Source organism: Eublepharis macularius, chromosome 6 (assembly GCF_028583425.1).
Source record: "Eublepharis macularius isolate TG4126 chromosome 6, MPM_Emac_v1.0, whole genome shotgun sequence".
Classification (NCBI taxonomy): Eukaryota; Metazoa; Chordata; class Lepidosauria; order Squamata; family Eublepharidae; genus Eublepharis; species Eublepharis macularius.
The window spans coordinates 12,009,349-12,036,280 of record NC_072795.1 but is presented as its reverse complement, the minus strand read 5'-3'; the positions used below and the strand labels follow the sequence as shown (position 1 = coordinate 12,036,280).

The 26,932-nt window shown below is 48.0% G+C and overlaps 1 protein-coding gene across 2 annotated transcripts in view; it reads left to right on the top strand.

Moving 5' to 3' along the window:
• CHRD (chordin) overlaps positions 1–26,932 on the top strand; it is a 69,882-nt gene that overhangs the window by 28,849 nt on the left and 14,101 nt on the right. For both annotated transcript variants that reach the window (XM_054983024.1, XM_054983026.1), the window contains exons 6-15: positions 3,740–3,836; positions 4,198–4,339; positions 5,982–6,122; positions 7,657–7,739; positions 7,858–8,005; positions 10,206–10,312; positions 10,812–10,928; positions 12,394–12,550; positions 15,548–15,792; positions 16,534–16,647. In XM_054983024.1, coding sequence (XP_054838999.1) covers positions 3,740–3,836; positions 4,198–4,339; positions 5,982–6,122; positions 7,657–7,739; positions 7,858–8,005; positions 10,206–10,312; positions 10,812–10,928; positions 12,394–12,550; positions 15,548–15,792; positions 16,534–16,647 — 1,351 coding nt within the window. The remainder of the gene's footprint in view (positions 1–3,739; positions 3,837–4,197; positions 4,340–5,981; positions 6,123–7,656; positions 7,740–7,857; positions 8,006–10,205; positions 10,313–10,811; positions 10,929–12,393; positions 12,551–15,547; positions 15,793–16,533; positions 16,648–26,932) is intronic.

Sequence of the window (26,932 nt, the reverse complement as noted above, 5' to 3'; positions counted from 1 at the left end):
TAGGGTTGCCATCCTCCAGGTGAGGCCTGGAGATCTCCCGGAATTACAGCTGATCTTCTGACTACAGAAATCTGTTGCCCTTGGAGAAGATGGCAGCTTTGGAGGGCGGACACCGTGACATCGCATCCCGTCTGAAGTTTCCCCCATCTCAAAACTCCACCCTCTCCCAAATCCTCAGGGATTTCCCAAGCAAGAGTTGGAAGCCCCTGAGAGTCTCTCTATACGAGGCAGCTGACATGTGAAGAACACTTGTCGGGAGATGCAATGTTAGCTGGGAAGGGTAGTTTAAAAAGACAGAGCCGGCAGCAGGGCAAAGGCTTTGCTCTACACTGGAGCTGTGCGAAGGGGCTGTGAAATGCCAGAAGGGACACTTCAGCCCATTATAACCTCTCCAGGTCCAAGCCAGTCTCTGGAAGGCAGCTCCAGCTCATTTCCATTCCTCACTGCCCCACACTGTTTGGAGAGATGAAATTGACAGAGCCTTGGGGGAGGCAAAGATGAAATTAACAAACACTCTGAGGAGCGACCTCCGCCAGCTCTGTCTTTTAAAACTACGCTTCTCGACTAACATTGCATCTCCCTACACTTGACAAACAGTTGCTGATGCATCTCATGTAGAGATACTCTCGGTAATCTAGCACTTCAGAGAGCTGCTAAATAGGTGGGGTTGGCCTCAAGAGTTGGAGCCTTGCTGAAACAGCCAGGAAGTGTTACAAATCTTTTTGCAAATCTGGCACAGATCTCCCTCTCTGTTGCCCACCAACCTGCTGTGGGCTGGTGGGGGAAATTTTTTAAAAGTGGTGTCGTGCATCATTTCTGGTGAATATCTGGATGCAGCATCGCATTGCTGGCATTGTGTCAACACAATGCTCTAGGATTTGGACAAAACTCCGTGGATTACCATAGAGCTTCGTCCAAATTCTAGAGCATCGTGCTGACACAATGACATCACTGAATATTTCCCCCCTGCTTTTGCCCACCCCCTTGCTGGCAACTTAGATTCTTCTCATCCCCCAATTCCTCTGTGCATTTCCTAGGGTGGGCATTGCAGCGGCATCTACAAACAATGTCTGGCTAGCAACATTTGGGGGGTGCCAGTCATATAGCTAAGTCACTGGTAGCCAGTTTCTGTGTTTGTGGAGCAGCCACTCTAAGGCTTAGTCGTTTTGCTGTACAAATTTGCGCATGTGCACATAGGCATACACACACATACACATCTCCGTAGCTGCTCAGGGCCTGTAATGGAATAGTGCCACCTTACAGTTAGGGCTTGAAGATGAAGAAAGAGTGTTTCCCTTTGAATCCAAAAACCATCCAGCTTGGTTTAGTTAGATGACATGTTACAAAATACACATCCCTGTAATTATACATTTACCAACCACTGCTGCAAAGAGCTGGCTCGACCCTGCAGTTCTGACAATAAAGAATTGTCTTTGGTATGTTGCTGAAACATCTAAATTGAGCAAAATTGCTAAATTATAGGATAGAAGACAGAGACCGGAAACATTTTGGCATAATTGGCACCCTTTCGTTGACTTTTGGGAAGCAGAAAATGGAGAGGAATGTATATAACTGCTTGGCATAATTCTAACAGCGAGCGGAATTCCTGACAGCATGATGGGAATATTTGTATATTTTTGTTCTGTAGCAATCATATAATTTTGAATTGCAATATTGAATTTGAAAATGTGTTAATAAAAAGCCGGGAACCGCAGTTAGAGAGCAGGTGCTTTCAGGCCTAGCTTGGGCATTGTGTACAAAATCCAAGAAAAGAGATGATGTGGTGTGATTCACTTTAAGATGAGGCGCAACCGTTTGAGAGCTACCCCCCTGGGGCGCAGAGTGGTAAGCTGCAGTACTGCAGCCCAAGCTCTGCTCATGACCTGAGTTCGATCCCGGCAGAAGCCTGGTTCAGATAGCTGGCTCAAGGTCGACTCAGCCTTCCATCCTTCCGAGGTCGGTAAAATGAGTACCCAGTTTCCTGGGGGTAAAGTGTAGATGACTGGGGAAGGCAATGGCAAACCACCCCGTAAGAAAAGTCTGCCAAGAAAACGTGATGCGACGTCCCCCCATGGGTCAGTAATGACTTGGTGCTTGCACAGGGAACTACCTTTACCTTTACCTTCTTTTCCTTAGGGACAAAATGATCACAGCAATTCAATTTTAGAATGGAGAGGGTCAGCTAAAACCACAATATGGATTCAATTTAGCCCACGATGGGATAATGGATCCCATTGGTGCCAAATAATGCCGTGTATTAAAGAGGTCTCATTCCAGAAGATATTCAGTGAGCACAGATTTTTCACCTAAATCTCCATTGAACTTTCCACCAAGCCCACCAAAATCCTTTTTGGGTCCCAGTCAGCACCAACCCCAGCTAGTTCCAGGAAGAGCTAGTGTGGTATCAGACTAGAATCTGTGAGACCCAGGTTCGAATCCCCATTCTTCCGTGGAAGCTCGCTGGGCAACCTTGGGCCAATCACACAGTTTCAGCCTAACCTATCTCACAGGTAGATAAAATGGAAAAGGGGAGAATGCTATAAGCCCTTTTGAGTCCCCATTGGGGAGAAAAGTGGGTTATAAATGAACTAAATAACAACGTTTTGGTAGCTCTGAGACTCTTTACACAAGACATCTTACACGGGAACGCTCAAGTGTAAGGAGATGCATTGTTAGCAGGGAAGTGTAGTTTCACCTCTCTACACACGAATAGTTTAAAAAGACCGAGCGGACAGAGATCACTCCTCAAATGGTTTGTTAATTTCATCTTCACCTCCCCCAAGGCGCTGTCAATTTCACATCCCCTTAGGGGAGGCGAAAATGAAATTAACAAACCCTCTGAGGAGCGATCTCCTATGTGTAGAGTGACCCATCTGACGAAGAGAAATGTGATCCTCGAAAGCTTATGCTACAGTAAAGTTGGTTAGTCTTAAAGGTGCTACTGGACTCTTCTATTTTGCTATGTGTAGAGAGCTGAAATTGACAGAGCCTTTGCTCTGTCTTTTAAAACTATGCTTCCTGGCGAACACTGTGTCTCCCTACACTTGAGTATCCCCGTGTAAGATGTCTCAAGTAGAGGGACTCTCTGGGTGGCTTATTGCATGCTGTACACCACACCACATATGCACAGAGACCCCAAGCAAGGATTAGAAGCCAGATCTCTCCAGTCCTAGTCGAAGACACTACACCATACCAGCTCCATTACAGGAAGGGCCCGTTGTTTATTTTATTAAAACATTTACACCCCACCTTTCCACATCGTTCAAAGCGACTATATAGCATCAAACAAGCAAAATCAAGTAGCAGTCGGGGGGGCAGCCCTTTACCTCCACCCGCAGCCTGTCACTGCTGCACCCCCTCACCCTGTACCACCCCAAAACCCAGGAGCCAGAGTAACTAATGTTCTTTCTGCCCCAGTTCCCTAAAAGTCTTTAAAGTCTGTGTGGGACGTTTCATGACCTCAAAAGGACCTTCTTGCTGTTCTGTCTTTAAAGAATGTTAAGAAACCAGGAGGGAAGGAGCATTAGCTGCTCTGCCCCCCTGACTAGGGGGGGCAGGAGGGACCAGTGAGTGCAGGGGATAAGGAGGTGATGCTGGGCAGCAAGGGTTGGTGGTTGAGGGCGGCAGTCTCAGCAGGCACCCCTTGGTGAGCTTGTCCCTGAGCTTTGAGGTCCCTGCAGTTCAGATCAGGGCCAATACCTCCCCATCTGCTTGCCAAATTCTGCCTCTTCTTGTGTAGGCTGGGCCAGCCAAGCCGAGTCCGTTTCACGGAGCCCGAAGGGACCGTCCTCTTCGAACACCCTGTACAGAAGGGGGCCTCTCCCCAGGACAGCATGGTGAGTGGGCCACAGTATCATCCACCTCCTTACCTTTCCCACATGATTTTCAGATTCCTACGTTAACTGGAGCCGTGGGGCATGAAGCGATGCTCAGAGTGGGAAAACCAGGTCGCGTCTTTTCTGTTGGCCATGATGCAGGTGACACAGTTGCGTGGTGTACCCTCTCCATCCCCAGCCTATCGGAGTGATCCCACTGCACACTTAGCCTGTGCACAACCTTGCTTGAAATATGCAGTGTGGAGACTGTGTGGGTCCAGCCAGGTACACCGCCAGCCCTGTGGATTTGCTTTTGGGTACGGATGGCCCGATAACATGGCCCTCTCCATCCCTCCCCTCTCCCTGGCAACTGTTTCTATAGATCTGCGGCATATGGCGGAACCTGCAAAAGTCTTCCATCCGGCTATTGAAGGTGGATCAGCTGCGCGTATCCCTGGTCACCAAGTCCCATCCTGCGGGCGAGATCCGAGGCAGAATCATCAAGCACCGGGCTCTCTTTGCAGGTAACCAGTAACCAGTGTCCAAAGTATTTAAACCCCCTGAGCAGGATATACCTGTCAACTCGTCCCGTGCCACTGCCAGCCAGATCTGAGGGCATGCCTTGGACCTGGGCAGTAATGGCATGGATCCAGCAGGGAATTTATTTATTTATTTACTAGCTTGATACCCATGCTTTGCTACCGTATTTAACTATTTTAAATCCAGTTACCACCTTTCTTCAATTGTCTGCAGTTTCCTTGACCTGATTTTTACCTCAGAACACAGAGTTCAACAGCTGACCAATCAGAGAGGGGGGTGCAAACAAGCAGGAGCCTGCCAGCCACACAGGAAAGCCAGGCCCCACAGGGAGATTGGCAACCTGAGTGCACTTCGAGGGGATGACTGGGAGGTGCATTTTACCTCAGGACACATGCAGTGACTCCCAATAGCAACTATATACTGTTTAGAACGTGGGGGTGAGGACCAATCAGGTCACATATGCAAATGACCCAACTGTCTCTGGGAGGAGGGAATGAGGTGTGGAATGTCACCTCATCCTGCCAGCCACACCCTGCCAGCCACAAAGGGAAACTGTATCCATTTAAGAAAACACATTGGACCCTTTTGACCCCCTTAGGGGGCAAATTTCTTAAAATCCCTTCTTAGTGGGTGTTTACATCATGAAAGGAGTGTTCTCCCCAAATTTCATGTTTCTAGGCCCAGGGGTTTGGGCTGGGCATTGATGAGTCAGTCAGGACACTTGTCTTTATATAGAGAGATTTATTTGTAGTCCACCTTTCTCACTGAGACTCAAGGTGGATTACATAGTGTGAGATCAGTGCAATCAGTAGCAAGGACAAGGGCAGGCATTTCCATACAGTATCAAGGACATTTCAATAAACAATGTCATTGGGTAAATGAATACAAGTTTACAAAGACATAGCATTGGCAAGGATCCAATAAAGAGTTGAAGAATTGCTGAAACAGAACATAATCAATTCTAAGACTGACATAGGCAACATGAAGCACAGGTAGTATATAGGAGTACATATTTAAAGCAGCAGATAATATGTAAGGCAACATAGTGGTGAAGTCTATCAAACTCAGTGAAGCATCTGAGACCCCCTCCTTACAATCCCTCCTATCTGAGTATAAAGCCTTTTTGAATAATTCAGTTTTGCATTGTGTGCAGAAAGCCGGGAGAGTGGGGGCTCTCCTGACCTCCTCAGGCAGGAGCAAGCCAAGCCCCAGCAGTGGATCAGTTTCCTCGCTCGAACTGCCCCTTGGGCATCCTGGTTATGTATCTGGCGTAGCCAATAAATCTTTTCCAAGGCCATCTCCTCAAGTCTCGTGGTAATAATGCAGGTGCTATAGAGATGCCTGAAAGTTCATCTCATAGTATCCTCCGTGATCTCAGTGGCCTGGATGCACACCTTTTCTCTCCAGTAGGGTGTGGTCCCATGGTTTAGTCCTAAAGCCGATGGCCAGCTACCTGGCTGAAGCCAGTAGCTGTGGATCTTGTCTGGATGGGACATTTCCTGGGGGCCCACCTGAATTCCGTGGTGGAAGAGATTTGGGCTGTAATAACCTGGCCATCCCTGGCTCCCTCTGCAAGCCTGGGGCCGGCACCATTGTGATGTGCTTTTGCTGTCCTCTCTGTTCCAGAAACGTTCAGTGCTATCCTCACGTCTGTGGACCCCACCCACCTTGGCATGGGGGGCCTCGCTATGCTGACCCTGAGCGACACAGAGAACAACTTGCATTTTGTCCTGGTGACCAAGGGTCTGCTGGAGTCAGCCGACAAGAGTGAGTAGGGTATCTAGCACGAGGGAAGGAGGCAGGCAAGCATCTGAAAGCATTAAGTTTATCACCCAGACAGACCCACTGGATCCAAATTAGAGTTGTAGCACGGGGAATCTAGGGTCAGCCTGAAGATAAGTGAAAGGTGTCTCGGAGTTCTTGAAGTTCCCAGGCATCAAAGACACTCATCCAGAGGATCCTATCTGTGAGTCAAGAGTGACTAATCTCCTGCGGCTGTCATGGGAAGCCGTGGCTCTGCGGTGGCGCTCATCCTTTGTATGTACAAGGGCTCAAGTTCAGTCTTCAGTAAAAAGGTTCTCAAGAAGTAGAAATGCTGCAGAGAGGCATCATTTCCCACTTCATAAGTACAATATTATCATTGCTTCTCCAGGGGAAGGAAGCATTGCTTTAATTGCGCAAGGTAATGCAGACTAGAGCCAATTCCTCCCCTGGTGTGCAACGGTGAGGCAGATCTGCACGAACCCTGAGGCATAGTTAAGCCAGTTGTACAGGGTTTGGTGTTCAATGGTTACACAGATTTGTGGTGCTTTCTCCTTTTTTTTCAAAGGAGCATCTAAACCTCAGTTGCAGATAAGAGAAACAGTGGCACGGCACAGTAAATCAGATCGGCTTTGCCCAGATTACACATCCGGTTTTGCAAACTAGAGTCCTGAACGTGCGGTGCCTGCAAGTGGGAAGGCTGAAAGATTTGTGGAGATAAAAGGGCAGTTTTTGCCCCTACTGGGAAATGTATAAATACACTCCATGCTATCTTTGGGTATGGATCAGGGGTCACTGGGTGTGGGGGCGGGGGAAGGGGAGGTTGCGAATGTCCTACACTGTGCAGGGGGTGGACTAGATGACCCTGGAGGTCTCTTCCAACCCTGTGATTCTATTATTCTAGGAACACCTAAATCTGCCTAATACTGAATCAGGCCACCACTGCTCCGTCAAGATCAGTTTTGTCTTCTCAGACAGGCAGCAGCACGCCAGGATCTCTTTCCCATCACCTACTGCCTGGTCCTTTTTAACTGGAGAAGCTGAGGATTGAACCCGGGACCTTCTGCGTGCCAAGCAGATGCCCTGCCACTGAGCCACAGCCCCTCTCCATATAGCTGATACCAATTTAGAGACACAGCTAGTCAAAAACAGACAAACGTTGGGCAAAGTAGATCTGTGGGCCTACTCTGTGCAAAGCGAAGGGTCAGTATGGTGTAGTGGTTAGAGTGACTCGAATTTGGGAGACCAAAGTCTGAATCCCCACTCTTTCAGCAAGCTTGGACCAGTCACTCTCCAATCACCTAACCTACCTTATAGGATTGTTGGAGGACAAAATGGAAGAAGGAGAGAACCAGAGGAAGGATAGGATAAAAAATATTAAATGAACCCTATCCCAGAGTGTTACGGCTCACTAGAGATCCCATATATTGAGCCTCCTGGATAAGCGTTCCTGGCAGGGAGCAAGGAGAAAGGGCTGTGCTAGTGTGTGGGTATCACTATGCAGCCGAAGTTGCATGTTGTCCTTTTTCTTCCTTCCCAGAATCCCCTGGGCTCCCCCTGAGGGTGCAAATTCTGCACCAGGACAGGGTCCTTAGGGAGGTCTTGGCCAATGTCTCTTTGCAGGTAAGCCGCTGTATTTTTAACACCGCTTTCAGTCTTCCCGGGACTCCCTCCTCGTCCTCTTCCGACAACTTAACCGCAGCTGCCTTTCTGTTCCCTTTGCTCGTTTTTGCCGTCTCAGGAGCCGGACTTTGCCGAAGTGCTGACCGGATTGTCGAGCCAAGAGATGCTGTGGCTGGCACAGGGGCAGCTGAAGATCAGCGTGGAGGTGGAGGGCCGATTCCGGCGCCAGATCGCCGGCCACATCACCGTCAGGATGAGCTGCGATAGTGAGTGGCAGAGCAAAACTCTTCACATCCCAGGAAATGAAGGGATCACCCCCCCCCAACAGAATTCCTGTGCCTTTGACAGCTGTGCAACCAGCTGAAATCAGGCAACGTTGCTCTTCTCCCTGGTGTGGAAACCACAGGAGGAGAGAGAGATTGCTTCCACAAGCAGACGATTCCCTATTTTGCCCCCTTTGCCGCTGCATACGCAGTCTTTCACAGTGGAGATAGAGGGGTTTTTGCATGGGCGATTTTGGTCCCTTTTGGCCCCAGACCTCTTGGAGTTTTCTTCTGAATTCATGGCAATTAACTTCAGATTTCAATGCGGTGTTAACTCCCCCTCAGATTTCAATGCAGAGGTAATCTTTTGGAATTCGAAAGAAAACCCAAAGAGGTACAGGGCCAAAAGTGACAAAAATCGCCTGTGCAGAAAAAGTCCAGACTCCGCACTGAGATTTTCTCTATTCTTCTGCCTTGTTGTGTCGTCCCAGATCTTTGCCACTAGCAGGTTTTCTGCCTTTTTTTAAAAAAAAAAAACAGTAGTAGGAAATCACTAAAAAGTTTTATCACTTTACCAATAAACCTGGAACTGGTAGTCTTTTTTAGAAAGCAAAAAGTCGGCCAGAGGCATGGGCGGCGGGTGGGGTGGGGGGTAGGGAAATGGTGCCAGATTTGGGTGTGTGCGCATGAGCACACACAAATCTGTAATTTCCCATCCACACTTCTGGTTGCCAACAGATCAGGAGGAAAAAATCCCCCCCCCCCCCGTTTAACAGATGTTAGGAAATGGGTGATAGAAGCTTTTGATAACATCATCTGGCCTCTATTAAGGAGGCAGGACATTTTTTCGCCAAGTTGTTGGCAATCCTACCTACATTTTGTCCAAACACATTTTAGGTAGGGCACCAAAGCAAGTTCGTGGCACCCTGCAGCAGAGCTTTGAATAACATGGAAGGTGGGCTTATGCACAATTAATATCTTGCAGAAGCCCAAATAATAAAATACTGCAGCCTGAGGGGAAAATGCGGAGCAAAGACTCTGTTTGGAAGTAGCCAGATAGATAATTTTTCTCCGTTTCTCGTATTACTTGAATTCTGGGTGGCCCAAGGAAGTTGTCAGGAAGTACTTAGTCCTCACAGGCAATTAATTTCTGGAACTCACTGTCACTAGCTTTTAAAAACAGATTAACTATGGTAGCTTAATGAAACCTCCGAATCTTTTGTCTTCATGGAGGCTGGCCACTGCTGGAAACGAGACACACCTTGGCTCAGTTCCAGGAAGTAAACTGTTCACACTTTACCAGTTGAACTTCTGACTGTTCAGCAGCTGCATATAGGGTTGCCAACTGCCTGGAGGGGAAAAAATGTATTGTCCCTTTAAGAGAGCGTTAGTGGGGTATTATTTCCCAGGTGGTATTATTTACCTCCATGCAGGGCTTTTTTTCAGCTGGAACGTGATGGAACGGAGTTCCAGAACCTCTTGAAAATGGTCACATGGCTGGTGGCCCCGCCCCCTGATCTCCAGACAGAGGGGAGTTTTGAATGCCCTCCGCACGCTCAGCGGTGCGGAGGGTGATTTAAACTCCCCTCTGTCTGGAGATCAGGGGGCGGAACCACCAGCCATGTGACCATTTTCTCTGAGGGCAACCCACTGAGTTCCACCACTTCTTTTCCCAGAAAAAAAGCCCTGCCTCCATGCCATGAAAAGATTCAAGTGTCTTTTCCCCCACATTAGAGAAAGAACGTGCTGTTGAGTTGCAGTTGACTTATGGCAACCCTCAACCATGGGGTATTGAAGGCATCCAAGTACTGACCGTGGCCCGCCCTTCTTCACTCTCAAGCCCCGATGAGCTTGCACCAAACTGGGCTATTTGGCCTGCTTTCATGGAATCATGAATCATAGGGCTGGAAGGGACCTCTAGGGTCATCTAGTCCAACCCTCTCCAAAATGCAGGAAATTCCCAAATACTTCCCCCCCACACACACACAGTGACCCTTACTCCATGCCCAGAAGATGGCAAAACGCATTAAGCCTCTATCCATGCATTAAACCTCTGTTAAAGGGGCAGAACATTTTTTTCCTCCAGGTCTGCTGGCCACTCTAGCTAGATCGGCATCTTGAATGTGCCACTTACAAATTTTGCTTCTCCACCCAGCACAAATCTCTGCTGCCATAAACTCACCCCCTTTTCTCTTATTCCCAGCCATCCAAAGTGTGCTGTGTGGAGGAGATGCCCTGACGCCCACCCGCACGGGGGCTGTGGGTTCTGCCAAGCTCATGTTGCATGCAAACGGGACTTTGGAGTACCAGGTAGGAAGGAACTTCTGGTTCTGTGCATGTAGTTGGCAGGACGGGGCATCAGGAGGGGCCCTTTGTTTAACAACGGTGCCCCCATTTTTGTATTCTTTCTGGCCTGGACAGAGGCACAGAGGGCCGGACCAGAGATCCTCCAGGAGTTCTATGTTCAGACCTCCCGGGGGTTTTAAAACTCAGTTTACAAAATGTACATCTGAGAAGCTTTTAAAATGCTAGGAGCTCAGAATGTGAAACCCCCAGTGCATATTCCTATTTGGCTCAATTCCTGACCTTGCAGTGTCTCCAATGAGGTCCCAGTATCCCCCATGACTGGAACGAAGGCATCATGTTTCTCCTTTTAATTCAAACCCTCTCTCCTCTCCTCACCATCCTTTCTTCCCCCAGCCGTGCCTCACTCGAGCCCAGGAATGGAACCGTTATGGCTCCCACAACCTTTCTTGTGGTTAGTCCTCCGACAGACCCTTGCTCACAGGTGCGCTTCTCTCTCCCGCAGGTCCAGGTGGCAGGCACCGGAAGCGAGGTCATCGGCATCACGCTGGAGACCAAACCCCGCAGGAGAAGCAAACGCAACGTCTTGTATGACATGACGCACAGCTACAGGGATGGGATGGTGAGCACCACAGCAGCCAAGGGTGGCTGGGCCAGGTGGTCTAGAGAAATTAACCATCGGTTGGGCCAAACCCCTCTCTATAATAATAAGGCTAGGCAAAGGTAGTCCCCTGTGCAAGCACCAAGTCATTACTGACCCATGTGGGGGATGTCACGTCACACGACTTTTCTTAGCAGACTTTTTGTTACTGGGTGGTTTGCCATTGCCTTCCCCAGTCATTGGCGGATTCCGCACACATTGGATAATGCACTTTCAATGCACTTTATCAATCGTTTGAGGTGGATTTTTTGTTCCACACACAAAAAAATCCATTCCAAATGATCTATAAAGAGGATTGAAAGTGCATTATCCAATGAGTGCAGAATCACTCATCTACCCCCAGGTAACTGGGTACTCATTTTACCGACCTTGGAAGGACGGAAGGCTGAGTCAACCTTGAGCCGCCTACCTGAACCCGGCTTCCGCCAGGATCGAACTCAGGTCATGAGCAGAGCTTGGGCTGCAGTACTGCTGCTTACCACTCTGCGCCATGGGGCTCCTAATAATAATAAGTCTAATAACATTCGATTTATATACCACCCTTCAGGACAACTTAGCACCCATTCAGTTTACAAAGTGTGTTTATTGTTATCCTCACGACAATCGCCCTGTGTGGTGGGTGGGGCTGAATGAGCTCAGAGAGAGCTGTGACTGACCCAAGGTCACCCAGCTGGTGACCTCCCCTCACTGCTTGTCTATGAAGAACCAATTGGCCTTCCTGGATGATTTCACAGGCTTTCTGTGAGGGTTACAATTGGCAGAACCACACGTGTGGGCTCCCTGGAATGCTTTGGAAGAGAGCAGGGAACCTGTCAGGCTATGGATGACAGGATATGGCCGACAGATCCCTGGATCATTGCAGCAAGACACAGGTCCTTGGTTAAATGACTTTTATTCAGAAATCAGATCTTTTCCATATGCACGGGTCCATAAGTTTACTTAGAGGCAAGGAAGCATTTAAGCAGTACAGCTTCCTTGAGAGGAATAGAGGCTTGAGGAAAGTACAGGTCTAAATACTCAAACATTTCCCTCCTCCCTAACCCACCAGTTTTGAGTGGGAAGAAGTCTGGGAAACTCTTGCTGGAGTTTATACATCAGCTAGACAAGACAGAAAGAAACGGTAACATTTCAGACACCCCAAGGTCATTTTGGTGAGCTTCAAAGAAATAGATTACCCAGCTGTGTCCTCAGGCTGGGAGAAGGAGAAACGAAAGTGATGCACACAGCATTTGCAATATGAAATCAAAACACAGTATTAGCAATTAGCATCCCCTGGAACAATGACATGTATCCCCTAAAACAATGACGTGGATGTAGGGGCTACAGACATGACAACCAGTGTGAGAAAGAGAGGGTGGCTGGTCCAATCCTGGGGCGGGGGGGAGGGGGTTCTATGCCTTGCCTTCTCAAACTGTTCCATTTGCAGGCCAGCGGGACCTGGGCGCAAGTAAGCGGGCGCGAGGCTCACATGTTGCTGCAGAACGAGCTCTTCCTCAACGTGGCGACCACGGATTTCGATGAGGGGGAACTGCGGGGGCAGATCAGCTCCCTACTGTACAGCGGGCTCCTGGCACGACACCAAGGTAAGCGGGTGATATCTAGGTGTTGATTAAGAAAGGCCCTTTGGCTTCAGGACTTTGAGGAACCTGAGCCATTCCCACACGGCTTACCTGCAACCGGAACGCTGCGCAGCATGCCGAAAAAAACACGGAAGATCGCGTTTTCTCTCGCGAGTTTTCCGCGATGTTGTGCAACATCGCGCAAAACTCGCGAGAGAAAACGCGATCTTCCGCGTTTTTTTCGGCATGCTGCGCAGCGTTCCGGGCGCAGGTAAGCCGTGTGGAAACGGCCCTGTGCAGGAAACCGTCTTGTACCCACCCCCACTAAATATGCTCCTGGTAAATGCATTATCGATTCCTTCGTTTGTTTGTGTGCGTCCTTTTCACCCCATCTTCCTGTCTTACGGGGACACAAAGCAGCTGACGTCATTCTCCTCTCCTCTGTTTTATCCTCGCGACAACCCTGTGAGGTAGGTTAGGCAGAGAGTGTGTGACTGGCACAAGGTCACCTAGCAACCTTCCATTAGCAGAGTGGGGATTCAACCTTGAGTCTCCCAGATTCTTGTCTCACTCTAACCACTACACCACGCTCTCTTTATGTCAGCCTCCTGTACCCCTTTTGCCCCATATTGAATCAAAAAGCAGGTGTGTGTGGGTGTGTGTCTGGCTGTTGCATCTTGGCACTGCCGTTGGTCCATGTTCTTCTGTGTTGGGCTAGAGGAGGGCACAGCATCCTGCCCCTGGCATAGGTCGTGTGAGATTTCACAAGAGGACCACTGCCGCTGTGTTGTGGCAGGGCAGGGATGGGTGGCAGTACCTACCGAGGGCCTGCCCAATCCTGCCGACCCTGAGGCTGCCTCTAACCACTCGCCCACATAGTTTTAGGAGCCAGGCAAACTGAAGCATCCTGCTAGCTCTGGCCAACCCAAGAGATGGTGGCCAGAGCCCGATGGACGGTGGTGGCAGGGAAATCTTTGAGATTCTGCACCCCTTTGCAATTCAGCCATATTTTTTTTTACATTTGAGACCCCCAATTTCTAAATGTTCTGATTTTGAAAAATAACCTTTGGGGGGAGGTGTGGCAAAGGAAGCTCAGTTTGAAACCTGCAGCCAGATAATAGATTAGGAAGTTCCGGTTAATATGTGGAACACAGCTTCCTTATCATCCCCGGCAGAGTCCTGCTTCTTGGCCGCGTTGCTCTTTTAGGGATGCCCAGTCCACGTGCTGCAGGACTATATGAGCTGGCAGAACTCGCCTCCCCTGCCTCTGTTTAAAGAAGTCCAGTCAGGGTCTCGATCAGAGGGGGGCAAATTATGGACCGGGGCCCCATCTGGCCTATGGGAGGTTTTCTTCTAGCCCTCAAGTGCAATTTGTGTTGGCAGAGTGCAAATAAAGCAGAGAAGTTAACGCTGTGCTAATTAAAGAGGCTAAAAAGTTTATTTAAGAAATACATACTTGAAAGTGAAGAAGAGAGACAGAGATAAGAGTCCTGACTATCTGACTACATCTTAGAGAAGAGTGATAAGGCAGGAGAGAGAAGAAGCAGGATATTGCCCTGTTTAGCCCCATAGGAGACAAGACAAGGAAATGACCCCCAGGAAACAAGAGAGGTGCTACTCTCACTGTCCTAACTAAGTGATCCTTGCTGCCCCTGCATAGAAGGCTCATCTTCTCTTCTTGCTGCTGCAGTACACCAGACATTGCAATTTCCAACCATTTGGTTGTTGGGGGTTTTCCGGGCTGTATTGCCGTGGTCTTGGCATTGTAGTTCCTGACGTTTCGCCAGCAGCTGTGGCTGGCATCTTCAGAGGTGTAGCACCAAAAGACTTTTGGTGCTACACCTCTGAAGATGCCAGCCACAGCTGCTGGCGAAACGTCAGGAACTACAATGCCAAGACCACGGCAATACAGCCCGGAAAACCCCCAACAACCATCGTTCTCCGGCCGTGAAAGCCTTCGACAATACATCTTCCAACCATTTGTTGGGAGCATCAGCCAGCCAGATGGTAGCAACAGCTAGAATGCCAATGTTCCTGAAAAAAATGTTAAATAGCTCTAGGGTGAGGGTCATTAAAAGCCATTAAGTGTGGGAGAGGCCACCACCTTTCCACCTGCTTTTGAGGGCTCCCAGTGTTTTCCCAGTGCCCTTACTCTTAATTGGCTCCCCCAGCACTTCTGTCCCCTCAGTCCTTAAGCACTGTAGGGTTTCTTGAGAATAACAGTAGTCCGTTTCTTTCACCTTTCCATTGGCCTCTTCAGCCTTGGTTTCACTGCCCTTTAATTGCCCTGACCTCCCGGGATGTTTCTGTCGTCGTCCCAAATCCATTCTTGTCGTAGAATCATAGAGTTGGAAGCACCTGTTCCAATTTGTCCACATCCTTTTTGAAATGGGGACCCCAGAATGGCACACAATACTCCAGGTGGGGCCTGACCAACGCAGTATATAGTGGGATAATAGTGGGATAATAGTGGGATAATGATATCCTGTGATATGGATGTTATGCCTTTGTAAATACACCCCAAGACCGGGGTGAATTAATACTTGAGTGCTCATATTATTGTCTCTGTGTGAAGTTTTAATTCCAGCCAGACTGACAGTTTTCCTTTCCCTGACTCAACCTGAACGGCAAACATACTGACAGCCCTGTCCTTGGCTGATCAGGTAGAATGTTCAAATCATGAACGTTCCACCCCGCCACACTCAGCCAATCAGTGTATGAGGTTTCTCTACCATAAGCATAATACAATATAGGTTAATTTGCCAGGTTCATTATTTTACTACATCCGGAACTGTTTATAAGTAGGAATATTGTACAAAAAGGGAAATTAGAACAGCTTGAAAGCAAATTGCAATCAGTAAAAGGTTCCTGCCACCCACTTCCTTTCCAACTTGTCCTGGCTTGCATGTTCCAAGCTGACCAGCCCTTTCTGGCTTCATTCTGCAGCTGCAGCCAGACTGTAGTGAATATAGACAATAAGTTGGCCCCATGTCTGTGTGACCTCTGGCCTTTGTTCTCCAGAGCTCCCCATCCCCCTCGCGGGCCACTTCGTGTCTCCTCCGGTACGGACTGGGTCTGCTGGCCATGCCTGGGTGTCCTTGGACGATCACTGCCACCTGCATTACGGGATTGTGGTCGCTGGCCTTGGCAGGGCAGATGATGGAACCGTCAGCGCTCATCTGCATGGCTTTGCCGAGTTGGGCGAGCTGCAAGAGAGCAGCAGCCGGGAACATAAGAGGCTACTTAGGGGCTTCTACGGCACAGAGGTAAGGGATGTGGTTGTGGGGAGAGCTAACTTCTGACTGAAGGTCACCCAATGCAGAACAAACTTGTTAGAGAGTCCAGATTGACATAGTGGGCCATGTCATACCCTTACTTGTCAAATCCTTCTTTGCTTTGAAAAACAACCTGAACAAAACCGTTGTGAAACCTTTGCACTTTCAAATTCTTATCAAAATAATAACAGTGCACCTATATAGTGCTGTTCTAGAGAGAATAGTGCCCCTCTTAGGGCAGTGAACAAGGTTAGTGTTATTATTATCCCCACAATGCAGCTGGGGAGTTGGGGCTGAGAGGTGTGGGCAGTAGTGGGAGTCGAACCAGCAGAGTGCCAATTCGCAGCCCAACCACGTAGGCAGCTCTCAAAAATAATAATAACGGTGCTTATATACCACTCTTCTAGACAGATTAGTACCCCATTCAGAGCAGTGAACAAGGTCAGTGCTATTATTAGGCCCACAATACCGCTGGGGAGCTGGGGCTTAGAGGAGTGGCTTGCCCATGGCCACCTGCAGAGCTCATGACAGTTGTGGGAGTCGGACCAGCAGAGTGCTGATTCGCAGCCCAACCATTTAACCACTAAGGAAAGGTACTTGCTCACTTACACAACATTTGAGTCAAATAAGACTGATATCTGATTTATGAGCAAAAATGGCCCAATTTTGGATTTTACGAATGTCGACGCTCTCCCTCTGATCCCCACTTGTGTGTTTTTGTTTCATGCGCAGGCCCAAGGGGTAGTGAAGGACTTGGACCGGGAGCTGTTTCGTCACCTGGCCCAGGGCACAGCCTTCCTGCAAGTCAGCACCAAAGCGAATCCTCGGGGGGAAATCCGAGGCAAGGTAGGTCCGGGGCATTTGCTCCTTCCATTTCGGCATGGCGTCCCTCATCCTTTGGGTCTGACCCTAAAGATCCCCCCCGCCTGTCACTGTGCGCCGACCACCTTCTTTGAGGTTCCGTGACTTCAAGTTCACACAAACCTTAGAATGTGCAAAGAGTGTTGAACTACAACAACAACTTTGGGGTTAGGGAGGAGAGGAAAGGGTGCATGCCCAGGGGGCAATATGGATCTGGGGCTTAACACTTTTTATAGAATCATAGAGTTGGAAGGGACTTCTAGGGTCATCTAGTCCAATCTCCAAGCAGGGGTCCCTGGGCATGGAGCAGTGCACTGTTATCATTGTTATTATTTTCCTTCACACTTTTCCCTTGATTGGAAATCCACACACACACACCCAGCTGCTTTAATATTAATGCTGGCTCCTGTTTCTCTTTTCTCTGCTGGGGCTTGAAGCAACATATGGAGGATATTTCCAACTGGAAAAAAGTGCAGGGGAAAAGAGCCAAATATCCCTTTCCTCAAAACTAGTCTTGGTCCATTTCGCTCTCCCTGTTTGTTTTTTTAAGGCCAAGTTCTGCTTTGGGGGTTCCAGTGATGGAATTCCAGCAGTACATGTATAATAACAACATTCGATTTATATACCACCCTTCAGGACAACTTAACGCTCACTCAGAGCGGTTTACAAAGTGTGTTATTATTATCCCCACAACAATCACCTTGTGAAGTGGGTGGGGCCGAGAGAGCTCTGAGAGAGCTGTGACTGAACCAAGGTCACCCAAGCGGCTTCAAGCGGAGGAGTGGGGAATCGAAACTGGCTCTCCAGATTAGAGTCCTGCTGCTCTTAACCACTACACCAAACTGAACAACCTGCCCCCCCCTCCAGTGAAGACCAGTGAAAAGCATCAGGAATCATCCATTCAATAACCAGGGGCTTGGCATTTGGGGTCTCTTCTCCCACAAAAGTCCCTAGAGGGTTTGCTGATGGGCATCTCCAAATTTGCCTCACGTTTTGCTTCGTATGAAATTCAGTGGCAACAAAGGCTGGGCAGAAGCTCAGTATTAACTTCCTTGAAACTCTTCTAAGCACTCCCTCGAAATTCCTGCATGGTTTGATCTGCCCAGGAACCTCAAAATTCACCTTGAGTGATATTTGGTGGCTTCTTTAACAATTAATGTAGAACATTTCTCTAAATGTCCCAGCAAGAGATCCATTCCATTTTGAGCTCAGAGTGGCCTCTATGGCTAGGCTCTTCTCTTCTCCATTTGAAACATCACAACAACCTTGTATGGTAAATTGGGCTGAGATTCAGTGGGTTGCCAACTAGCCTGGAGAAAAGTGCCTCACCTCTTTAATAGTCATAGATCCAGAGGAGTTAGCCGTGTTAGTCTGTGGTTGCAAAATAGTAAAGAGGCCAGTAGCACTTTTAAGACTAACCAGCTTTATTGTAGCATAAGCTTTCGAGAGCCACAGCTCTCTTCGTCAGACGAAGAGAGCTGTGGCTCTCAAAAGCTTGTGCTACAATGAAGTTGGTTAGTCTTCAAGGTGCTACTGGACTCTTTGCTATTTCACCTTTTTAATAGAGGTTTAATGTGCAGAAGTGAGCAGGTGAAACTTTTCATGGCATGGAGGTAAAACACATCCCATTCAGCCTCTATTAATTTGACAGGGCTTTCCCCCCTCCCCTCCAGACCAACTGGCAACCCTTAGTCCAGGAGCACCTAGTGCCTTCATGGATGAATGGGGATTTGAACCCGGGACTCCCTCATCCTAGTCCAAACCTCGAACCAAACTGGCTCTTGCACACACCACAGGGGAGAACTTTTCAGAGGCTGGGGGAGGGGGTTGCAATGGCGCCAGCAAATCCGCTTGTATCTTACCGTTTAAATTGGAATGCGTTCAGCAATGTGGAATATCCTTTTCTTGACCTCAATCCCAAAGGAGGAGCTGGGATCCACAAGCAGTCTTTGCCCTGAGAGAGTTTTAAATATCTCCCTCGCAGGGACAGTTTGGGAATGATTTGAAAGCCCAAGGCTGTGAAAGCCTTCTCTGTCGACAGAGGTGGAGAGAGAGGGCGGGAGGAAAAAAGGAGAGAGACAGTGTGAGAGAGAGTTTTCCAAAAATTATTATGTTTTTCCAAAAATTATCATGCGGTCCTTAAAATGGGGGACAGTTTAGAAACACATTTAGCTGCCAGGGGCGGTCGCTTGCCAATATTCTGCACTTCTGCATTTAGCCAAAAGATTTTTATATATGTTATTAAGAATTTTAAACAAGATAATAAAAAAGGGGGGGCGGGGAGCACATAGATATAAAGAAGAAAGAAAAATAGGAATAAACACCAATTTTCACTATAAAAGTCATGCAAGTGTTACATGTTATACACTAACTCCAAAATTACCATGAGAAAATACTTCTTTCCCTCTAAGCATTTTTTTGGGGCCTCTTAATCTTCAAACGCACAAACCATCAGTTCATTTCTTTCTGTTTCTCGAAAAAAGTCTATAAGGGATTTCCAGGTAACAATAAATTTAGCCCATGTCTTTTCCCTGATCAAAGACGTAAGTTTGGCCATCTCTGCAAACTCCATCATCTTTACCAGCCATTCCTCTGTTGTACTTAATGTCAAAGCTTTCCATTTTTGAGCATATAACAGTCTTGCCGCTGTTGTCATATACAAAAACTGTGTACCATGAGTAGTTTCTAGCTGTTCATCCATTAATCCCAACAAAAAGGCCGAAGTATTGTGTGTTCTTAACTGCTACTAGCAGGGAGGCCACCTTCTTTCACCCCAACAGTGCATGGAGGCCTTTAATAGCAATTTGACAGGCAGAAGTTCAGCAGGTGTGGCTTTTCTGGGCATGGTGAAAAAATGCTGGGGGAAACCCTCTTGTTCAAATGATCAGTGATTTTCTTTTGAAAGCTCCACATTTTTTTTTTTTAAATGAAAGCTTAGCTAGCTGGGTAAGAGAGAGAGAGAGAGAGAGAGAGAGCATTTGTGTGTGTGGACACTGAACATGATGGTATGGTGTGAACATGCATCGGCCCTTGACTCTTTCCTAGCCAAGCCCTCCTGGGCCGTTTCCACACGGCTTACGTGTGCGTAACGTCCCGGTAGATCACGCAAAAAACGCGGAAGACCGCATTTCCTCGCGTGAGATTTGCACGACGTCGCGTGACATCGCGCAAATCTCACGTGCGAAAATGTGATCTTCCGCGTTTTTTGCGCGATCTACCGGGATGTTACGCGCACAGGTAAGCCGTGTGGAAACGGCCCTGGTCTCAGAGGCTGTGTTTCTATTGCTCCCAAGGAGCAGAAGGTTCTAGTCCTCACTGAGGTAATTTACCTCAGTCTTGGCTGTATTACTTCCGGTGGCAAATTGAACGTCACCTGGCTGAGCTTTTCTGCCTGTCCTGCTGGCTTTCTCTGCACAAGGGTTTTCATTGGTGTGGGGCAGCGTTCGATTCTGAGAGCCCCCATCGCGCTCTAAAGTAATACAGCTCAGACACAGAGTTAAGGGTTGCCCGCTCTGGGTTGGGAAATACCTGGAGATTCGAGGGCAAAGCCTGGTGAGGGTGGCATTTGGGAAGAAGAGGGCGCTCAGCAGAGGTGTGGGGCCATAAAGCCCACCATCCAAAGCTGCCATTTTCCCCAGGGGAATTTTCTCTGTAGTCTGGAGATCAGTTATTTTTATTTTATTTATTTATGTCATTTATAGTCTGTCTTTCTCACTGAGGCAGATTACACAGTGTGAGATCAGTACAGTCAGTTTCAAGGACATTTCCATAAACAGTGCCATAGGGTAAATAAACCCAATTTTACAAAGACAGAGCATTAGTAAGAATTCAATACAGAGTTGAAGAAATGTTGAAACAGAACATAAGCGATTCTAGGGCTGACATTAGACGGCATGAAACACAAGGAGCTCATAGGAGCACGTATTTAAGACAACAGAAGGCAACACAGTGGTGAAGTCTGTGGTCCCGAACTTGTTAGTGAAGCATCTGAGAGCCCCTCCCTACAATACAAAAGCCTTTTTGAATAATTCGGACTTGCATTGTTTGCAGAAAGCTAGGAGAGTGGGGGCTCTCCTGACCTCCTCAGGCAGGCCGTTGTAATTCAGGGAGATCTCCAGGCCCCAACTGGAGGTTGACAACCCCATTGGCCACCCCAGTGAGGACTAGGTTATGGGGAGCGGTAGTATTGGGGTGGGGCTAGAGGTCTCTCTAACAGGATTTCTAACCTTTGATCTCTTCCTGTGTCTTTCCATGCATCGTTCTTCCCAGAAAGGACTCGTGTTGGTAATGGTTCTAAAGCAGTGGTTCTCAGCCACAGGTACATGTACCATGGATGGGACCCAGAAATAGTCTAGGTGGGATGGAGGCTGTTTATAGCAATTACGAAGGATACACTCTCCCTCAATCCCCTTGTCCACGTGCCACTCCTACCTGCCACATATTATCCCTCTGTGCTCTTGCGGCGTGCTTGGACTCTCAGAGTTTCTCCTAATCCCTCGTTCCCTCTGCCCTCCAGCAAGTATCGTTGAAGAATTGCTTCCTACCAACCCTGCTTGTCAGGAATTATCCACTGTGTTTTTTCAGTTCTTTATGTCCTTTCTTTAAATTCACCATAAATGATGAATATAATAACCAAATGCCTGTAAATATGTTGGTGTCCGTCCTTCTTGGGGAAAGGGGTTTTTTTTTGTTTCTATTGTGGTGGGAACCTAGTTCTTTGATCGAGGGATTGGTGGGACATAAGATATGTGCAGCTGAGAACCGCTGATCTAAGGCACATCTGGCAATGATCCGGGCTTGGACTTTGAGAGCCAGCATGGCATAGTAGTTAGAGTGGCCTAGTAGGATCTGGAAGGCCCAGGTTCGAATCCTCACTTTGCCATGAGTGATTTTGGGCAAGTCAACCTACTTCACAGGGCTGTTGTGAGGATGAAAAGGAAGAGACGAGAATAACATAAACTGCTTTGGATTCCCATTAGAGAAAAAGGCGGGGTTTAAATGAAACAGATGAATAAATAATGGCAACAAGAATGCATTTAATGGGGAGGGTACTTTGGGTCCCATTGAGGAGAAAGGGGGGAATAAAACGGATGGATGGATGGATGGATGGATGGATGGATGGATGGATGGATGGATGGATGGATGGATGGATGGATGGATGGATGGATGGATGGATGGATGGATGGATGGATGGATGGATGGGTTCATCAGTGGTTGCCCTTCATCTGTGAAACAGCCTTGTGGGAGAAGTCAGAAAGGTGTCTACATTTCTGGCTTACCAGTGGAGTGGAAAAGCAAAGTTATTCCAGAGAGCTTTTGAGACAGCCTGAGCCCAGGCAAAGGGGGCTTATCTTCCTAGTAGGGTTTATGATATTTATAGATAGGTTTTTAATATGGCTTGATTGGTTTTTAATATGCTCTGGCTGTTTTAATGTCATTTTTTTATTCTGCTGTTTTTATATTGTTCTTACATTGTTACCAGCGTAGGCAGGTAGATAAAAATAACAGCCATTTTCTGCTTCCTAGAACAGGATCTGATAGGTCAGGGCTAAATTTACCCCCCACCCGGCGAAATTTACCCCCCACCCCATACTCCTTACCTGACTGCTTTATTGGCCCAATCAGTAAATACTGGCCAGTTGCCAATCAAGACGGGGTATTTTCTGTGCTTCCAAACCCCCATGATTTTTTTCCACAAAATATCAAGACAATTAATGATTTCCACGCATGATGCTAAAAGCTCTTCATTCATTTCCTGTGTCTTGAATTCAGTCTTTAGCTTTCTGTCCTGAATTAACCACATTCGCAGAAGGCAAAAATAACCCAAGAGAAGTTCAAGGGATGTATCTACACTGCACTGGGTTTTGTGTCCTGCCTCCCACATCCAGAATAAGAAGGTTCAGAATTCTCTCTTAGAGATGCTGGCATGCCCTAATCTCCAAAATTCCCCACCCCTCACAGAACTTCATCTCCCAGCCTTCTATGGGAAGAGGAATTGAACACAGATCAGAATACATGTGTGTTGTTTAGTCTTGATCTGAGTGCAGAGGTTACCAGAGAGGCATCTGTAGACACCATGATGTTCACCAACACCTTTCCAGGTGCCCACTTGGTGGGGGCATGTGGAACTCTGGTCCACCAGGATTTCTGATTGGCCACTGGAGATCTGTTTGGTTGTGCAGATTAAAATAATATTGCTTTGGCAGCAGCTGCCACCACAGTGTCGGTTTTATTGTCTCTCACCCCTTAATCCCAGTGTGTTTTTAAAATTACCCCTCTTTTTCCCTATGCTTGGGCTTCCTCTGAGTGTGTGTGTCCACCTCCTGCAGTTGCCATTTTGTGGTTGCTTCTACCTCCTGTGGCGGTCATTTTGTGGATGTGCCCACAACCAGTGTCCGAATCCCAAAGATCCCACAATCTAAGAAAAGTTGGGGGGCCCCGTATTAGTGGAAAGGTCAGCCGTACTGTCAGGCAGACTTGCCACAATGCCGCCTTCTCCGCAAGGCTTCAGGGCAGCTCCCGCACGAGCTGGGTGGCGAGGTATTTCTGGGTGCTAATTCTCCTAATCCCAGCGCTGGAAAAATTCACAGCGGGGAATTTTGCAAAGACAGACTGTCCTCCGCCTCAAGCTTCTGGGCCTGAGGCCAGCCTTTCCGATGGATTCCCAGAAGCTCCCTTGGGCTGGGAGGCTGCCAGCTGTTCTGGCAAGAGACAACAGCCTCGGCACGTGTATCTCTCCCCAGCTGCGGCTGAGCCACATCGGAGCTGCTTCTCGGGTAGAAGGGGACCAAGCGCCACCTGTCCAGGGAGAGTCCGCAGGGCGCTTGGCAGGCGTAGATGCCACGCAGGTGGATTAGCTGGGGATCAAGGACGGCCGCTCGGCCTTGGCAGGGACGGATGCAGCGTTTACATGACAGAGTGAATTCTTTGTCAGCGTCCAATGCAACAAACTATTGCTGAGGGAGAGAACACTGCAGAGATGTGAAAGGTCTCGCACATGGAAGAGGGCAGAGACGTGCTGCCCACTGCAATAGAGGGCAGGGCTTAGATTGAAACAGGTTAAGAGCTGAGCTATAAGAGACAAATGACACAAGTGGGAGCAGATGAAGGGAGTGGCAATGTTAGCCGGGAAGCTGAGTTTTAAAAGAGATCGGAAGGCTTTGTCAATTTCTCCTCTCTACAGAGCCAGGGGAGATCCCTCCTCAGAGGGTTTGTTTATTTCCTCTTTGCTACTTAGAAGGGGAGGTGAAACTGACAGAGCCTTGGGGAGTGGGAAATTAACCAACTCTCTGAGCAGCCATCTCCCTGGCTCTGTAGAGAGGGGGAATTGATAACGCCTCCGATCTCTTTTAAACTCAGCTTCCCGGCTAACATAGCAACTCCCTTCATGTGCTCCTCCTCGTGTAATTCGTCTCTTGTAGCTTGGCTCTCAGTGTCAGGAGGGTAGATTGTGGTTGAACATCCTAACATCCAAATAGGGCTGCCAACTCGGGGGCCGTTTCCGCACGGCTTACCTGAACCCGGAACGCTGCGCAACATGCCGAAAAACCGCGGAAGATCATGTTTTCTCGTGCAAGTTTTGTCTCGCGCGACAAAACACGATCTTCCGCGGTTCTTTCGGCACGTTGCGCAGCTTTCCGGGTTCAGGTGAGCCGTGCGGAAACGGCCCAGGTTGTGAAATTCCTAGAGATTTGGGAGGTGGAGCCTGGGGAGGGCAGAGTTTGGGGAGGGACCTCCGCAGTGTTTAATGCCATAGAGTCCACCCTCCAAAGTAACTATTTTCTCCAAGGGAACTGATCTCTGTATTCTGGGGATTAGTTATAATTCCAGGATAACTCCAGGCACCTCCTGGCGGTTGGCAACCCTAAGAAGGAGGTTGGACCAAATGTTCTCTAAGAACCTTTTCAACTCAGGATTCTGTGACAAACCGTAATCCATGTAGCACCTTTAATTAGGACCAACCAGAAGGACACAAAATAGTGTGCAAGCTTTTGATTTCTTTTCTGCGGGCTAGATGTTACCCAAAAAAAAGAAGTGGGGGGAGAAATACAGATTTTTCAGGCCACATCCCTGCGTTCATTGCTGGCAGGCACGTAGATATAAATGGATGTGCTTGGTGTCAGGTTGCTAGAGTTGCCAGCTCCAGGTTGGGAAATTCCTGGAGATTTGGGGGATGGAACCTGGAGAAGGCAGGGTTTGGGGAGGGGAGGGACCTCAGCAGGGTGTAATGTCACTTAGCCCACCCTCCAAAATAGCCGTCTTCTCCAGGGGAACTGATCTCTGTGGTTTGATTGATGGTTTAAGTGAAAGTCTAAATTGAATGGATGAACTGTCGGAGTTTATATACCATCTTTGAAAAAGGGAATCCAGAAACGGGACCCCCAACTGGTCTTCCCGTCAGATGGATATTTCTTTCTGTGTGCCTCTTGACCTATAGTGCCTCTATGGCCACCTATATTGACTTATTGGGTGGAATTATCTTGTTCACTGATTTATGATTGGAAGCTATATGGCTATATAATAACATCCTTTTGCACTTAGCACTTTATAGGTCTTGCTACGAAGACTGTATAAGTGTATTGAAATTGCATCTAGTAATGAATGCTTATTGAATAATTATACTGTATGAATTGTACAAATACTGGCAATTGACTTATACTGCATTAATTATATGAATGTTTATATAAGATTGTGTTGAAGTGGTTTGTCGTTAGGTGGTCTTGATTTTCCTTGTTTGTTAACAGCTGTCAGGACCCTCCTATAATTGTTATCTTCTCCAGGGGAACTGATCTCTGTGGCCTGGAGATCAGTTGTAATTCCAGGAGATCTCCAGCCGCTGCCTGGAGGTCGGCAATTCTGATTTCTATGAGCAAGAAAAACAAATGTTTTCTCTCCATTGGAATTACAAAGACGAGCAGTTTTTCCGTAATCTCTCTGACACCAAGTGAGATTCACAGATCTGTTGTAGGACAAGAGCAAAAGATCTGCTTGGTAGTCATTGTGTATTAACAGTTTGGTAGAAAACAGCTTGCTAAGATTCCCCTCAGAAAGGAACGGGGGCGGGGCAGGGTGGGGGTGGAAGTTAGAAGCTACCTTCATGGAGAAAGGAAGAGGTTGGGTTATTTCTATTCACTTGAGGGACACTTTTGATAGTGGTGTAGTGGTTAGAATGTCGGTCAAGGATCGAAGAGATCCGGGTTCAAATCCCCACTCTGCCACAGACTTGGGCGACCTTGGGCCAGTCGCCCACACTCGGCCTAACCTACCACTCAGGGATAAAATGGAGGCAAGGAGAACCATGGGAGGATAAAATGAGGAGATGAGGAGAATGATGTAAAACTCTTTGGATCCCCATTGGGGAGAAAGACGGGATGTAAATGAAGTAAAATAACATAAAATAAATAGAGTTGCCAGCCTCCAGGTGGTGGCTGGAGATCTCCCGGAATTACAACTAATCTCCAGGTGACAGAGATCAGTTCCCTTCGAGAAAATGGCGGCTTTGGAGGGTGGACTCTATGGCATTATACCCTGCTAAGGTCCCTCCCCTCTCCAAACCCCGCCCTCTCCAGGCTCCACCCCCCTAAATCTCCAGGAATTTCCCTACCTGGACATGGAAACCCTAAAAATGAATCATGTCTGTAACATTATGGTCGTGCTTTTCCCCTCCCCTCCCGTAGAATTGACATTTCTCCTTCAGCACGGCAGGATAGATCCATAGGGGAGCAAGTGCCCCATGGCTCCTTATTTGGGCTTAGTACAGCTCCCGTTTTTAAAGACAAAGGTGAGGGATTATTTTGGCTGTGAGGAGGAGGCAAAACTGGTGAGAGGAACGACTTGGCCCAAGGGTTAGGAGGAGACAAATACCCAGAAGCCGTGGGCACCCTGAGGGACACAAATGCCATTAATTTCCGTACAGTGTTGGATTGGGTCTTGGTGAGGTGAGAGAGGGTCCAGAAGAATGATATTTGGGGGGGTCCGTGCAGTCTCTCAGTGGCCCTGTGGGGCAGCCCAGGGCTCAATCCCGTTTTCCAGTTGGGTTTGTGCTTGAGACAGCCCCACATCGACTGCCTGTAGGGCTTTAATTTGCAGAGTAGATTAGTGTGCATTACAATATAATAAGAACAGGTGCCAGTGTTTAGCTCTAGAAAAATACTACATTTTAGGATAAAAGGTCCATTGGTGAGAAAATAAAGAATAGCTAACTAACTGGCGACTACATCTTTCTGGTCAGGCTAGAACTAAGAACAGAGAGAAACTAGACTTAGACAAA